Below are 16,735 nucleotides of genomic sequence, written 5' to 3' on the forward strand. Positions count from 1 at the left end.
TCACTTTTGGGGAGCTTACATTTTATAGGAAGAAAAAAGTATACATATAGGCAAGGATAGGGACTGGACCTGTGATATCATCTGCATAAGCAATTTAGACAAAAAATTCCCTCCATTAATTCAAGTGAGCACCTACTACCCAGTTTTAAGAGAGTGGATTGGAACACCAAGAGGCTGTGTGTATGTAGGCATGTATAAGCATGTGCATATGTTGATGAGTCCTTCATGCTTTCCTAGGGTTTCATAAAACACTCTATGTGAGAAGTAGGACTTAAATTTTGATTTTTCTGGTTCTGAGTTCAGTTCTATATCCCTATGCCATACTGTTTCTATATGTAGATAAGTTAATACAAAACATACTAAGTTAATGCAAGTAAAGGGAGTGATAACTGGGAGCATTAGAAAAGGCTTCCTTGTAGAAAGGGGGCATTGGAGCTGAACTAGAACAGATTTAACACTTCCAAGAGACATTCTGTGAAGAGGTGAGAAAGCAGGGTGTTCTAGATGGGGGAAGGGCAGCCAGTGATAGTATGTTTAATTCTCAGGATCATAAGAATCAAAAGCTCAGGTTATTCATTAAATGAATAAACATTATGAGCTTGGCCTATGCAATCATATCTCAAGTATATTCGTATGGCTAAAAGCAGATATTAATTTATCTATGCTGATGACCTTCTTTTAAAAAGAAATTACATATTTTTATTTTATGGTATAAAACAAGCATTTCCATAATATGATGTAATTAAAAAAGAAGACTTTCAAATCCATATATCCAACCCTATTCTTTCTTTTAACCTCCAGTGCTACATCATCATCTGTTTGTTGGACATCTCTGCCTAAATATTTCATTAACATCCTAAATTTGCTTTATTTAAGAAAGAATTAATTATATTTTCCCTCAACTAATTTCTTTCTCTCTTCCCATCCCCCCATCAAATGTCTATTTCTGTTGAGGACATGACCATCCTTCAATCACACAGGTCAATAAATTCAGGGTCACCTCTGACACCTCTTTCTCTCTTAAATCCTATATCAATGAACTTCTATGTCTTATCAATTCTGCCTAAACATCTTTGGCATATATGTCTCTTTCTCCACTCAAAAATCTACTATTCCAATTCAGAATAATATGATTCCCATCTTGACAGTAACAATAAATTCCCATACCCATCTCATTGCATCTAGGCTCTCTTTACTCTAAAACATCTTCCATGCAACTCCCAAGTTAACTCTCCTATGACAAAGCCTAAATATATGACTTCACTAATCAAATTTTTTCATTACCTTTAGGATAAAACACAAATTCTTCATTTTGGCATTTAAAAACCCTACCTATAGAAGCCTTTCCTGATCCTCTGATTATCAGTGCTCCTTTCATTCTGAAATACCCTTTCTGTTTTCTTATCTCTGTCTACTGTATATCCCATCCCAGTAGAATATTATAGAACTCATTGAGGAAAGAGACTATTTTGTTTATGGTTTTGTGTTCCCATTACTTAGCAGAGTGTGTTGCTGGGAAAAATAGTTTCATACATGTTTATGGAATTAAATTTACTATATTAAGACTGAGATTTCTGTCTTGTATCCCTATTAGATTTGGGATTATTCAAAAGTTACATCCCATCTTTAAACTTATTTCTGAAGCGTAAATAGAAGAGAAAAGCCATTAATGGAATAAGAGGCAGTCATTTTTTTTTTTTAAATGGACCTTCATCCCTATTCTTTTCCATATTCAGACCAGATCCAGCTGGCTCATCTTAACTGAATGCCATTGGTGAGACCTATCCCTGACTTCTTTATCCAATCTATAAAAGGAGAATGTCATACTTTAAGGACTTAGGGGAATTAGGAAGAGGATTTATTTTTTAAGAGAGAAAGTGAATTCATTTAAATTGAAAACTGATCTTACTCCTTAGAAGTGAGTTTGGTCTGCCAAATCTTTGTGCACAGAAAATCCTCTGCTGAGAGTGATGGAAGCTGACAAGGCATGGACCGTCTCCCCAGCCTCTGCCTCAACTCACTGTTAGATGCGTGATCCTAGATATCTTGATCTCTTGAATAGGTCTTATCCAACTTTAGTCCTAAAAAGAGCACAAACTGTGGCAGGGTCTCTACAAGTGAGTTTTGCACTTGTCATATGCATTTATTTAAGTTTCAGGAACATGTTTGTTGACTCTTTAAGAGAAAAATTAATAGTACCTTTATTTTCATTTCATAGAAGTAAGGGAGAAGAAGCCTGAATGGTCCCCACAAGAAAATTTTAGTTTTAAGAACACTCTTTCCCTCTCTCAAGTCCCTGTGCTCATTAAGCTTGATTCTTTTACTGTAACACTTTTCTCCATTTCCCTTGTTTGACCATAGGTTACATCTATATTCTTTCTGTAGCTAAGATGACTAATTCCTAGTATTTTCTCCACATTGATAGTTCAAGGAAAGGGGTCACACTTTTTTGTTCATTAGAGAAATGGGTGAAGTGATAGCTGGAGAACTAGGAAATATCAAAAGAAAGAATAAGGAAGGAGATGTTCTGATTGATTTCTTTCTTTCTTTTTTTTTTTTTCCTTCAGGAACCCACATATTCTAAAAAGGTTGGGAATTGTTGTTTTAAAGAAAATTTTTTAAATAAGGAAAATAAAGTGTGTGTAGCCTTGGTCCCACTTGACCCAAGGCATGGTAGAACCAAGGAACAATGGTTCTTTAAAAAATAAAATTACAACACTAACAAAAAATGATGAGATGATGTCATTTTAATTATAGAGAATCTATGCTAACACTAGCTGGATCAATTTGTGACTATAAAGTTAGGGTTAGCATAAGGGTGTGAATGAAACATACCTCATATCATGATCATCTTCTGAACCTCCCTTTTCAATTTGCTTTTATATATTGTTTTCTCCCATTAGAATATAAGTTTCCTGAGGACACAAATGATCTTTTCCCCCTGGATATCTGCATTCCTAGTGCTTACCACAGTCCTTGACACACAGTAAGCACTTATCTTGGGCCACACTAGTCAACAAATGCTATCAACTACAGGAAATAGAGATTTAACTTAATTAAATATAGAGATTTAACTTAATTAAATTGGAAGGGAAGCCTTTCCTGGGAAAGGGATGAATAGCTTGATAACACCTGAATAGAATTAGACATTAACCTGTAAGACACACTGATAAAATGGAAAGCACATTGGACATAGAGTCAGGAAGACCTGACCTATCTCTGACACCTAATTACTATGTGACTCCACTTAAGTCACTTAACTGCAATAACTATCAATTTCCTCATCTGTTAGAGAAGGAAGTTGGACTGCCTGGCCTTTCATATCCCTTCCCTCTCTGAATATACGATCGATTGTAAGATCTTGTCCAACTCCTTTATTTTGCATATGAAAAAGTGAACCCCAGGAGTGTTAAATGATGTGCTCAAAGCCACATACATAGTAAATAGTAGAAAGCAGATTCTCCCAGGTACTCTGCCTTCAAAGACAAGGCTCTTTCAACTGTTAAGAAGAGAAAACAATAACCATGATAATGCTGCTAACAACAACAACAAATCCTACTATTTTGTGGGGTGGTTGAGAGTCCAGGATCAAAAATGTGCACATGAACTTGTCACAATAAAGCACCATGCTGTGCCTGACATGGGATGAGAATTTCAAAATGTGTTCCCAAAATTGCTTTTCTGTTAAAGGGAAGGGGTGACTACACATGCAGTTGCTCACTAACACACCCTGCAACTCTACTCAAAGGAAAGAGCAATATGTTCTCCAGGAAAGCAAGAAGGACAACAAGGTATTCTGACTCTCTGTTTCTATCATGTTACTGGGTGACAGGGCAGGCGGGTATCTGCCAAGAAAGGGGACATTTAACTATGCTATCAGTAATGTTGCAACCACTCATTACTGACATTCTACATGATAGGTAAAAACATCCAATATCTGTCAGGTGGCAAATGCAATATTTTTTAGCCATTCTGTCAATATGCTAAGATACAATACAGTACAGCATGATAATACACCAAGTATGAAGGGGGGGAGGACTCTCTTTACCCATTAGAGTCCTCTCTCTATTCTCTATATAACTTCTGAAATACAAGAGCTCAAGATATCTCTGGAGTCAAATAAAGTGCTGTAGACCACCCGGATACTCTATTAGGCTGAAAGAGTGAGCCTGGTTACCTTGTTTGTCTTATTAAGATGGTCACTGTAAAGACCATGTCAATTCCACATTTTATGTCAAAAAATTCCAGATATCAAGCATCATGGTATTTGCACCTCTCACCAGAACAAATACAAAAGCTGTTTGAGGGAGAAAAAACATACCACCGTAGTAACAATGACAGAAGACATAGCTTGCAAGCTGTCTACAGCCCCTGGAGTAACTGACATGTTTGACAGAGAATGTGTGTTGGGAACATTACTTGATTCTTGTTTTAAAGGGAAACTGAATTCATATTTCTAGAAGGTTTAGACAGTGATAACTGAAAAGAAGTTTGTCTAAACAGAGCAACATCAACCATGTTGGAATGGGCTCACTCTCCCTCTTCCTTTTCTACTTCATTCTTTGATCTTCTCCCATAAATATGACTTAGTTCATCATGGAAAGGGAACTCCTGACCAGTTCCAGAGAGCTGGAAAATAAAGAGTAGGGAAAGGGCTCTGAAGTGACAGTGGAAGGAGAGAATCATGTTAGCCTTCTACTAGGAAAAGCAATGAAATAGGATGCTTGTATAATACATGATTCTCATATTTGAAGATTTAGATGAACTGATGCAAGATCAAGTAAGTAAAATTGCATTGATTACAACAATATAAAATGGAAAAGGAAAAATTCTATTTAATTCTGGCTCTGAAGACAAGCTATTAGAATGTATTTCCTTTTCTTCTAGATCTAAATCAAGATTTCTATCATTCTTTTTATAGTAGCACAGGGCTAGAGGTACAGCATTCTGCATATTGTTTAACTTAGTTGCCATGTTGGTTACTTTTGCTGAGCTGTGTTTTGTTTATTTCCCCCTTTTTATTTTATCCTTTGACATATGGCTGTGGGACAAGGAATATTCTGGGAATTAAAAGAGATAGATCAAAATAAGACACATTTTTTAATAGCTACAATGATTTTCTTTTGTAAAAACAGGAAAATAGAAGTGAGTCACAATCTTTATAACGTTCAAGGTATTATGACCTCTTTTTGTAGTTTTGTTGGCAAAGATCCTTCTCTAGTTCATTTTACAGATGAAGAATTGAAGCAAACTTGTCCAGTCACACAGCTATTAAGTATCTGTGGCTAGATTTGTACTCATGAAGATAAGTCTTCATTACTTGAAGCCCTGAACTCTGTTCACTTTACTACCTAGAGGCCCTACTGTCACAGCCCAACTTAAGGGAAACCTTTAACTTTGGGGGGAGAATTTCAGAAGTTTCCTTTCCTTCTCCAAATATTTTCTTTGCCTTCTCCAAATTCTAAAAGATGCTTTTGACATCTATTTGAACTTGGGGTCACAATGGCCATCGTAAGCATTTTCTTTTAAAGATCATTAACCCTCTTAATTACATTGATTGATTCCTGAATCCCTATTTTATATGTCCACTGGGAGGTGGAGGATAAGATGATGAATCTGTTACTTTCACAGTCTTAAAAAAATTAAATAAGATCACCATCACCTTCACTGACGTTTATCATTGTGTTTGTTGAGATTAGATCTCCCTATCTCAGGCAGGCTGAAGATCCAGTGACTACTCACAAGTCAAATCTTACTGTTGATCCACCTGAAAGGTACTCCATCTCACCCTGATTTTGTTTACCTTTTCTCAGAAAACCTGGTGCCTCCCACTTTCACTGCTCATCTTTTCAGTGCCAAATTTTGTGTGGATTCCCATGAGCATTTGCCCTACCACAATTCAGAATTTTCTAAATTCAAAGGATGCAATATCTTTGTCCTTCCCAAGTAGCAGAGACTGCTGACACAGGCTACCACACTCAGTTCATTTCTATTCATTTTCACAGTGCTTGTCTTTCTGAAAAATTTTATCTTCCATTGCCTTCCTGCAAATCCATATTGTTAGCTTACCACAACACGAACAACTTCCAAGATATTTTCTAGTGACTTGAAAAAATGTCCAGTGGTCAAAGAGACAAACTATAAAAATAATCAAGGAAATAAAAATTTATTCAGTACTTCCATATTAGGAATTGTGAAAGTTTGAAAATTACCTTTCAATTTATAAGCTACAGGTAATTTTCTGGAACATTCAAATGCTAGGTTTTGACTCACTTTACCTGTAGTGATGTAATAAAGAGACATGTTTGACAGAGTCCAGTAGATAAGTCAAACTATTTGTGCTACTCTGTTCTTTACTCCTTTCAGAATGTCAATGATAACTGAACTTTAAGCCCTTTTATCTTAAAGGTTTGTGAAAAAGCAATGTTGGTACCAATCCAAAGTCCTAGACCCAGATCAAATCCACACTGCCATCATGCAATGACAGATGGAATCTATTCTTATTATTTAACATTTATTAAGCGCCCACAGTGTGCTAAGAACAGAACAGTGATGTGGGTGGTCCCATGGAGTCTGTCCCAAGAAGCTGTGACCACATGGAGCAGATAGGAATGGGCTTTTCGTTCCCCTGTTGCATGTACACTTGCCTGGGATGAGTGGTCAAAGGGTTCTAATTTGGCTGACCTTCTTGATCTCTATGATCTCAGAGAAATTAGGGATAGGCTCATGAGAAGCCACATTCATTATTTTTTTCCTTTTCTGGGGCAATAACATTTCTCTGATTCCCTGCCCATAACCTATGTATCCAATCTTGATTAGCTATACTGTAAATATCTGATATTGGCCAAATGGATAAGGAAAAGGCTTTGGATAAATAAATGCAAATTCATGTCTATTCATGGTAAAGTTAGTTCAAGTGTATCATGTACCAAAGGTTGGTCAGTAATAATATTGTCATATATAAAAAGCTGTACATTACAATACAGGAGTGGACTGATAACAGACTGCTTATTAAATGGCAGCTAAAGTCAACAAACTTATAAATGTGCGATTTGGACGGCTGCTATTTTTGTTTATGTGCTTAACTTCATTATAGAGATCCAATGGCCTTCTGAGCTGGGAAAAAGTAGCCAATGGTGCTGTATTTTGGCTAAGAACCTTCCACCAGATTCCCTGCATCAGGACCTCCCAGTGTAGCACCTGTATTGGGCCACATTCCCTCTTGCCCAATTGAGACAGACCTTTCCTGAAGTCTTTTCACAATATCTTAAGCTGGAAAATTATTGCACTCCGAATGTTTGTGGATTCTGCCACTTCAAAATCCGTTCAGAGGCTTGATCTAGTGTGGATTCTGAGGGAAGCTGAGGAGAGCTCAGGCAATATCCGGTCTATTTTCTGCCATCTTGGCTCCAGGCCTCCCCCTCAATCTCCATTTAACTCCATTATGACTAAAACCTATCCATCTTTCAAGATTAATGCAGAACATGAAGCTAAAAATGAACTAATTGTGCATAGTAGTTCCATGGAAGAAGGAAACTACATCCATACATGTAAATGGGTTTAGAGAATTAGCAGGTTATTCTGAACAGGTCAATGACTCCAGAATACATTTATTTTAATGAAGATATTGTAAAAAGAGTTCTAAGATTAAAGTCAGAACACAGGCTTGATTCCAGAGTCTGCTACATAATACCTCTATGACTTTAGACAATTCATTTTTTACCTTAGTACCTCAGTTTCTTCATCTGTCAAATGAGGAGGGTTGTGCAAGATAGCCTCTAATATTCTTCTCACTCTCTCTGTGATAATAAGAGTAACGTCATTACTTGGCCAAAATACAAGCCCAAGTTAAGAACCCATCTGCAATGAGCTGCACTTTGATGGGAGGGTGAATAACAGATGGACAGGCAAGACTCCACTTCTTCCATGGAGTTAAATTCCAAATTTTTTCAAGTTCTTAATTGCATGTCAAGAAATTCCACAATGGACCAAAATCTTAGAACTATTAGTCATTTAAACTCAGCTTAAAAAATTATATTAATAGAGAGGATAACAAAATTATTTATATATTTTGCTTATAACCTGGTAGTCATCTCTAGAAAAGACCTGAGATGTATTAAATTCAGTGTTTCTGAGTAATCATGCAGGCTCTGAACTCTTAAGAAGCAAAATGAAATGCTTATTCCTTGGTATGCCGGTTGGATTCAAGTATGATGTGTCTATCTTTAGATGGGGGAGAAATGTAAAGAGGCAGAAGTGTCCACATCATAAATCACCTAAGAAAACACTTACCCAAAACCACCTTTAAAAGACAGGGAGAGAGGCCCTGGTTCTTATTCAAAGGTTCAGATTGCTGAGCACTGAAGCAATAAAGCTAAGTGTGAAACCAGCAAGCCTTTCCAGCCTTGGCTGCCCCTTGCCAATTTATTATAAAAAGCATACTTGCTGATATAGCATGCCTTTAAAATGATCAAAATGACAGATGGCTGCTGCAGAAACACAGCCTTTTTATAGTACTGATATTAATCAGGAGAGATTGACAGTGTCCCTTTAATCTTTTAATTAAAAAAGTACATTTCATATAAAATAGAATGGTGCTACTCTTGGGCATTTCCAAGTACTTCTATAAGTTGCAAATCCAAATTATTTCCAATTTAATAACTTGAGTTGTTCTCTTCCCTCATCTCCAAACAAAAGGAGAAGCATGGTGTTTCTAGTGGTGGGATTTGCCACTTTGCCTTTATCCCCCTGGGAAATTCATTTGGTCTTTATAGTAGGTTGCAATTTTCTCATCTATAAAATGGGCAGAAATTCTGCCAATAGGGGTTATTTCCTTTACTGATATAGATTGCAAACCCTGTATATTCTAGCTGTTGGTCTTTGTGAATAGTTATTGCTAACCTTTTAATCAACATCTTTACTTTAACTAGGATTGTTCTCACCTGAACTTCTCCTCTACCCCTGTGCCCCACAGGAAGAAAACCAAATAACTAGAATATTTTACAAAACAGACATTTCAAAAAACAGTAAAAAATAATCTGCATTTGCACAGGCCAATAAAATAGAAAGTTTAGCAGTTATCTAGTAGTTATGATTATGAGAGACAACGAGGAGAGTTGGAATGAAAATCCCTGATTTTTCCTGCAGAGTTGGGTAGAAGTAAGGCAAGAGGAGCTAAATCAGATACCATATTCATTTGAGTGAGCTATACTTTCCCAGCCCCTACTCCAAAAAAAGAAATTTCTTTTATAAAACCTAGTGAAATTGGGGTTATTTGTACAGTTTATAACAGCAGAGAGCTGGATCTGGAATCAGAGAAGAAGACCTCCTTTCAAATTCTGGCTCGGATCTTCCTGTCTATATAATCTTGGATAATATACCCCTAAATTCTCTAGATCTGAGTTTTCTATAAAATAAGAAGTCAAACTAGATGATTTCCCTAGTCCCTTCAAGCTCTAAATTTGTGATCATCTGAGATTTGTGATTTCATTTTAAGAATGTGGCTTATATTCAGAACACTCTAACAACTGCTTCAATATTCTTCTTCAGCCAACGTGGGCAGAGCCTCTATGACAACATAAGTACATCCCCTGATGAGTAACATGAAGCAAACACAAACTAAAGGCACATGGACCTCAATAGTTATCAGAAGCACATTGTTTTTTAAAATGTTAGGTGAATGGAACTTTCAACATAAAAGATCTTTGGACAATGAAATTTGTTAAATAAGCTCAGTCAATATTGACAAAAAAATTTGGTCTTTAAAGATCACATTTTAATCTTAACCAATTTAACCATTTTAAAATCACAATTTCAATTTGGTGTCCCACAATTCTACAGAGAAAGCTCAGACCTGGCACTTACTTCATTATTAGAATTCCTTGTTTTATTTCAGCATGTCTACCAAATAAATGAGGGGTACATAGCTGACATCTTATAAATTTCTTCATATTTTAAGGATCCAAGTTCCCATCAATATAGTAGATTTCCTGCGGCTCCCTATCTCCTTTGGCCTTTGTGAAAAGCTCTTGTCAAGCTTTTCATAAGACTCTGGGACTTTGCTCAGTGAGTTCTCACAATTGCTGGGTCTATCTTTGAAGTATTTCTAGAGTGTTTAGGTTTCCTAGAACTACCCAAGCTTTTGAGAAGTTAAGGCCATCTGTATGCCTTGATAAAGAATTGAGGTTGGGCTACGGTATAAGCTTTAGGTTTCTGGTATAAACACTGCAAAATTCAAGGGAGGCAGCATGCTTCTTTCTGCTCTAAAACTCACAGGTTGATTCATAAAAGCACCAGCTACACCTGAAAACCATTTTTCATGTGCTTTCTGTTGATGTTGTGCTTAGCTGTGTACAAGGGGAGTTTAAAAGGGCACTGTTTTCTGTGTGCTTTTAGATGAGAAAGTAGGAACTCATGAAATCCATAAAGTTCAACATAGTAAAGTATTCAAAGAAAGGGATATTCCTAAAAAGTCTGAGTTTTTGTTGAAGCAGAACACATACAGAAAAATAAAACTTGTGACATCAATTTCTAAAATTTCTCCTAAATCTGTTAATAATTCTGTTGGATCTGATTTCAACATCAAATCATAAGACCCAATCATCAATGTAACTTTTCATATTTTTGTTTTGTCTAATATTGATATGAATATACTACTGATGCACCATCATAACACATGAATGATGGGTTATTTTTCTGATCACTATCATAGGTAATATAACATAACAGATTTATTAATGAGTCTTGGAATCAGGAAGAACTTGGTTCAAGTACCACCTCACAGACATGCAAGGAGCATTTTACCAAGCATGTAACTCAACTGCATGTCTTGAGGACTACAAGTGGCAGATGAGGTAAGTAGCTGCAGTGGTGGAAGAACTTTCCTCCCTGGGAATCTGCTATATGATTGAAAATGGAGATTTGGATCTTAATATTAAAAATAATGACTAAAAATGTTAGGGTTTGTTCTATAAGCTGGGGTTTTGTTTTGTTTTTTTTTTTCTTCCAGTAATGGGCATAGACATTTATTCTATAATGAGTCAGTAAGTGATTGATGCAAGGCTTAAAATAAGTCTTCTAATGACATCTAATGCTCTTTGTTAGACATATTGCTTTTTTAACAAGCTCATTGTTCTATTTGAGGCTCATACCCATGACCCCAAGATCATAGTGCTATTACTACTGGTCTATGGACTCCAGTTGGAAACCAAATGTATTAATTACATGATTAAAAACAGCTTGACATTTGGAAATATCCAGATGTTTGGGATCCCATAGCCAAAGCCTGCATCTCAGACAACTATATATTGCTTACACTGATGCTTGCACTGATATTTCTGTCTCAGTAGTATACATGTCAGATCCAATGGGGAACTGCTGCTCCAAATCTTCCCTTCTGTCTCATGATACCATAAAACAGTTTAAAAACCATTTAACAACTCCCCCATTCAGGAATTGTGTATATAAATAATTAGAAACCAACCCTAGCTATATGAAGACTAGGGTCACATAAGTTTAAGGAGTACAGTACAATGTTTGCCATTATACTGCAAACAGGTTTTCAGATAGGCTAGATGTTGATCCCTCTATAGGAAGGAGAAACTTTGAGATTGGCTATTCATGAGAACCTATTAGGAAACAAGAAAGTATTACTTGGCTGTTTCACTGAGCATAATCAGGCTTAGAGACAGTGCTAAGTCAAAAAAGAGTGGATTCAAACTCTTGGACTAATACTAAATAGATTTGTGACCATGAGTAAATCCTTAAAACTCTTATTTGTCTCAGGCAACTCCCTAAGATTTATTTACTAAATGCTCAGGATCTATTAGGAGGGAGGAAGTTTCAGAGACCAAGCATTTATTGAAAAAAATAAAGATCACTTAACTATGATTTGGCTTTTATTCTATACTCACATAAGCTATTCTACCTTATCTAGTGTCATAATTATTTTATTATTAGTAAAAAATATGAATTCAACAAAGTGCAATGGAAAGCTACATGTGGATATAATTAGCTTATTGCAACACATTACAAATAGAGATCAGCAGTGTAAAGGATGTTATCAAACAAATGTAGGATTAAAAAGGATTTCAGGGCAGTCACATAGGGAGGATAAACAATAACTTATGGATAGTTTATGTGCATCACTGGAGGTATCCTTATGGCATTAAAAGAAATGTAAGAAAGCCTTTTAGAACTTTGAGACTACTCTCCTTGGCAAACATATAAGAGGAGCAGGAAGATAATAGCAAAGAATGGGAAGACATGGATTAGTTGCAATCTGCATCAGAGGAAATACCCAGGATATTGAAAGTACAGATCCATTGTGACATCAGAGTATGAAGTCAAAAAACATTAAAGAAAAACTGAAGTTTACTTCAATTACTTCAATATCTGAGACAAGTGGCAGAGATTCCTTTTTATATGATGGCAAATTTCCATGAAATGGCAAGTATTTCATATGTTAACGAAAGCACCTTGATGTTGGTGGCAGAAAACCCATGTCAGGGAGAAGAAAAGTAAACTGATATTAAGTTGGTGTGGAGAATGAAAGCATTTGGTGATGGGAATGTTCATTGGTATCATTTTTCTCAAGTGCACTGCCATGGGTGATTCTAATACAATTGTCATTCACTGCAAACATTTTAATATCATGATTTGGCTCAGTGTATCAGCAAAGAAAAATATTCATTCTAAGTCTCTGGGTATTGAATGGAAGGAGACAAGCTGTTGACCAGAGATTTGCAAATGATCAAGGAGTTAGAGTTAGAAATGACTTGATTTCATCTACTACAACTTTTTAATTTTACATGTAAGGAAATTGAGAACCATAAAAGGAAGACTGTAAAGAAAAAAGTAATACTATTCTGTGAACCCAGGTCTCCTTCCTCCAAATGCAATGGTCTTTTTATTGTACTGCTCTTTTGGGGCAGGTCTGGCAAATATTCCTCCACTGACTGTGTGCAAATATGCAAATTTGCAGATAGGATCTTCCAGGCTATAGCATTAGAGTTTTGTCCACTTCTACCTGGCTGAAAAGGTTCTCAGCAATTACCTACCTACCTATCCACAGAGTGGTGTCAGTAAATTCAGAAAAGCTCAGCACCAAAACTTTAGCTGCCATATAGGATGAACTGTTCTGGAAAAAGCAGCCTAAGAAGCCAAAATCTAGTGCTCAGGTGAGCTGTAATCTTTCTAGGTAGAGAGGGCACCATCCATCCTGATAAAATTATAGTTCTCCTTAAGTATTAAAAAGACATCAACCAAACCTGAGCCCTCCAATGGAAAAACACACTAGTGTTATAGTTTGCAAGTAGTAGCATCAGCCCATTCCTGCTTTTTTAAAAAACAATTTGCCACCTTCCACAAACATACTGGCTGAAATGGTGTACCTAACAAGTAAAACCAGATCTCCCAAATTTTTCAAAGAGCCCTTGTGTCTTCTAATCTATCACCTGGGTAATGTGTCCAGAGTGGCATTTCGTAATGACAGCAACATTCCAACAAATCAATAGTTATTTAATTCCCAACAAGCTCCCGAGTCCATTAAACCTGATTACATTCACCCATTTCAGTTGGGTGCAGTTATTTTTCCTACACCGGCACTTAATCTATAACAGGAACTTATGAGAACTTTCAAAAGCAATTTCAGCATCAATCAGCATAGAGTGAAAGGCACGATTTGCTTGTAATTATTTATTGGACAGGATAGCAGAGGGTCTGACAGAGCTTCTGGTCCTGACCTTCACCCAAAATCTAAAATGGAAATAAGGGGAGTTGCCTGTAAGCTTCCAGTCCTGCCCTCATATCCCACAGGAGCAGCATTTACTTGTGCCTGCTTGGACCAAGGAACACAAAGAGATTTAAATATTGATAATGGCCAATCTCAGGTAGATCAATTTATTTCTGCTTCATACACATGTGGCTGATATCAAGTAAACTCTCTAGTGAAGGCGCCAGCCAGCAATCTGGAATTATTGAGCTGTTCGGCTGTTGGAATCACCCCAGGTTTGATATTCTAGCCAGCCTTTTGCAATAAACGGGTTACAATGAAAGTTGGGGGGGGGGATAATGTATCTGCCCAATGGTCTGTGCTGAAGACATTTTTTTAGTTCAACTCTAATGAGCTGGGCTGGACTTTATTCACTTCACTCACTCCCAAACTACAGATTTGGGACATTTGGGTGAGAGGGAGGGAAATCTTTTTTGTTGCTTGTTTGCTATGAATAACAATTAGATTTTTTTTCATCATGTAGAGCAAAGTATAATAGAGAAGGGTCTATTTTAGATTAAAGATAAGTAAAAGAAAAACACTTGCTGGATAATACATAACCAGAAGCTGTTAGAAAGATGGTATTGGATGATTAACCATGCAAAAATCCTGAAAAATACCTTCAATACAACAAAGAATCTAAAGGCATAGAATCTTTAAACTTGAGAATGAGGAAGGGATATTAGAAATGACTTCATCCAATTCCCTTACTTTACACATGAGAGAGTGAGTTGTCCAAGATCACACAGCTATTTAGTAGGAAAGTCAAAATGAAAACACAAGTGTCAGCGTTCTGATTACTACACATCAGATCAAAATCTGCAGCTTGCAAAATTTTCACAGTGAAGAGAGGTCTTTAAGTAAAAGCCAAGTCTCTTGAAAACATTCAGAAGAATTATCTGATATACGATTCTAGCAGACAATCTATTTCAAAGGCAATGATGGAATTAACTGTTAGTTAATTCCTCAAAAAACCAAATACGTTTCAAGTCACCAATTTCTTGCCATCATTAACAACTTGAAGGGTTGATGTGAGGTTCTTATAATGATCTCTAAACTTAATAAATTAACCATCAATGTATTATTCCATTTTACAAAAAAAAACAATTCTATTAAAAGAGACATTTCATGTGAAGTCTAACATATGAATTAATACATATTTAATGTTACTCATATTTGCTGGGCTAAAGCACTTAACTGAACCACATCATAGTAAGTTACTTTGCCTCATGATCTGCAGTGGGAATGCTGAGTCCCTCAGAAAGCTGAAACGGATAGCAAATCCTTTGCCCTGTGGTCAACCTCTCGAAGCAAAGGCATGAATGTTAAGCAGCAGGCAGATCAATACAAGCAAATATAGCTCAACTACACCATTTATTCAGCCATGAGAGATGTCAATACACAGATTAGGGTGATCCATCTTTTTGATTTCCTACTGTCTTCTCACTGACTACATGAGGGCTTTTTCCTGTATTAAAAGTGTTTGCTTTCTCAACCATAAAAATTCCAATTATTACTCTAAGTGCACCAGAGTTAAGTTGCTTGTTGGAAGCGACCCTGAATTACCTGAACAAGTCCCGTGAAGTACGGTGCCGCGGGCACAATCATAGGCACGCCGTAGGGATGTAGCAAAACTCCTTGAGACGACAACATGGTTTAAGTGATTGTATTACTCCCACTGAAGCTAAACACATCAATTGAAAGTTAGGCGAAAATCTATAGACCAAGTTCTTCCAAACTACAAAGCTTAGAGCCAGATAACTTCTGTCAGGGCCCAACCCCTCGTCAACTGGAGGGGGAAAAAATCTACATCAGCAACTCTTAATGTTAAAGTTTTCTTCCCAGACAACGGAGAGAGACAGCAGCTGCAAAGCTGAAGATACCAAAATGGAAGGTGCTATTTTGGGAACAGCTTGTCTAACATGACTAACCAAGTACTCTTTGTTAATTTAGCTTTGCAAAAAAAAAAAAAATGAGAGGAAGAAAGCAACAAGATTCAAGCTATTCCAGAATGAATTCTGCCAAATGGTAAATGGGCTGGTTCCTCATAGGGTTTTGGGAAGATACATGGAATTTAAAAAGTGAGAAAGAAAATATAGGTTGATGTTCAAATTTGAATCAACTTGTTAACATATATAGCCTTGTGCATTTATGCAGGCTGATTTTTTTTTTAAAGAGATAGAGAAAAATTATGGAACACTGATTAGAATAGGGCTTAGAGGGATAATTTGACTACTGTTATTGTATATTCACTGAAATGAGTTTCAAGGTAAAGTATTTTCTGATTATTAAGCTTGAAGCTCAAATTCCGTAATATTTCTTGAAAGATACTGTCGAACTCTGATATATAAGGCAGTGTCTACACAGCACCAAAAATCTGGATGAGATCTGAAAAAATCAGGTACAAATCTGGACCTTCTATCTTCAACATATTTGCAAACAATTAGATGAAGACTGACAGCATTTTCCTCTCAGTTTTCAACCAGATGTTCAGCACAGTGTAGACATTGCTCTATATTCACAATTCTGAAAGGCACAGATAGCAGCTGTGCTTTTGATCTTCTGATTTTGCCTAGTAGGAGGGCAGGTTGTTATATTTAGATTTTTCACTCTTTAACAGGCAATTATACGAAGGTCCAATGTTCTGGGTCTACTTAGGTGATATTCAAGGTCAAGAAGAACTTAAAAGAAATCTTTCAATAACACTTGCTGAATACAATCCAACTCTAACTATAAACAGAAAAGATGATTGAAATACGCTTAAACTGGGGGAGTTAAAGGTACCTTATATTCCACTATAGCTTTCTCATGCATTCCTGTACTTTGAGAGAGTGGAGGTATCTTTATGCTATACTAACTTTAGTTACTTGATTTAGCAGCATAACTGCTTGTCTAAGTAACTACAGTGGACAATATTTGGTACAGTATTTCATTTAAAATTGAGTTTTAGCCATCTTGAAAGCT

General features: G+C 36.4%; 1 protein-coding gene across 37 annotated transcripts in view; it reads right to left on the reverse strand.

Moving 5' to 3' along the window:
• Positions 1–16,735, reverse strand: part of RBFOX1 (RNA binding fox-1 homolog 1) — a 1,699,751-nt gene that overhangs the window by 360,801 nt on the left and 1,322,215 nt on the right. For 2 of the 37 annotated variants that reach the window (XM_051964048.1, XM_051963915.1), the window contains exon 1: positions 15,338–15,573. The exons of 33 other annotated variants lie outside the window; for them this stretch is intronic. In XM_051964048.1, the coding sequence (XP_051820008.1) occupies positions 15,338–15,424 (87 nt within the window). In that variant the 5' untranslated portion in view covers positions 15,425–15,573. Of the gene's footprint in view, positions 1–15,337; positions 15,574–16,735 lie in introns of those variants that run through there. 2 more of the 37 variants (XM_051963953.1, XM_051963782.1) reach the window with 2 other exon arrangements.

The sequence above is a fragment of the Antechinus flavipes genome, chromosome 1 (genome assembly GCF_016432865.1).
Source record: "Antechinus flavipes isolate AdamAnt ecotype Samford, QLD, Australia chromosome 1, AdamAnt_v2, whole genome shotgun sequence".
Classification (NCBI taxonomy): domain Eukaryota; kingdom Metazoa; phylum Chordata; class Mammalia; order Dasyuromorphia; family Dasyuridae; genus Antechinus; species Antechinus flavipes.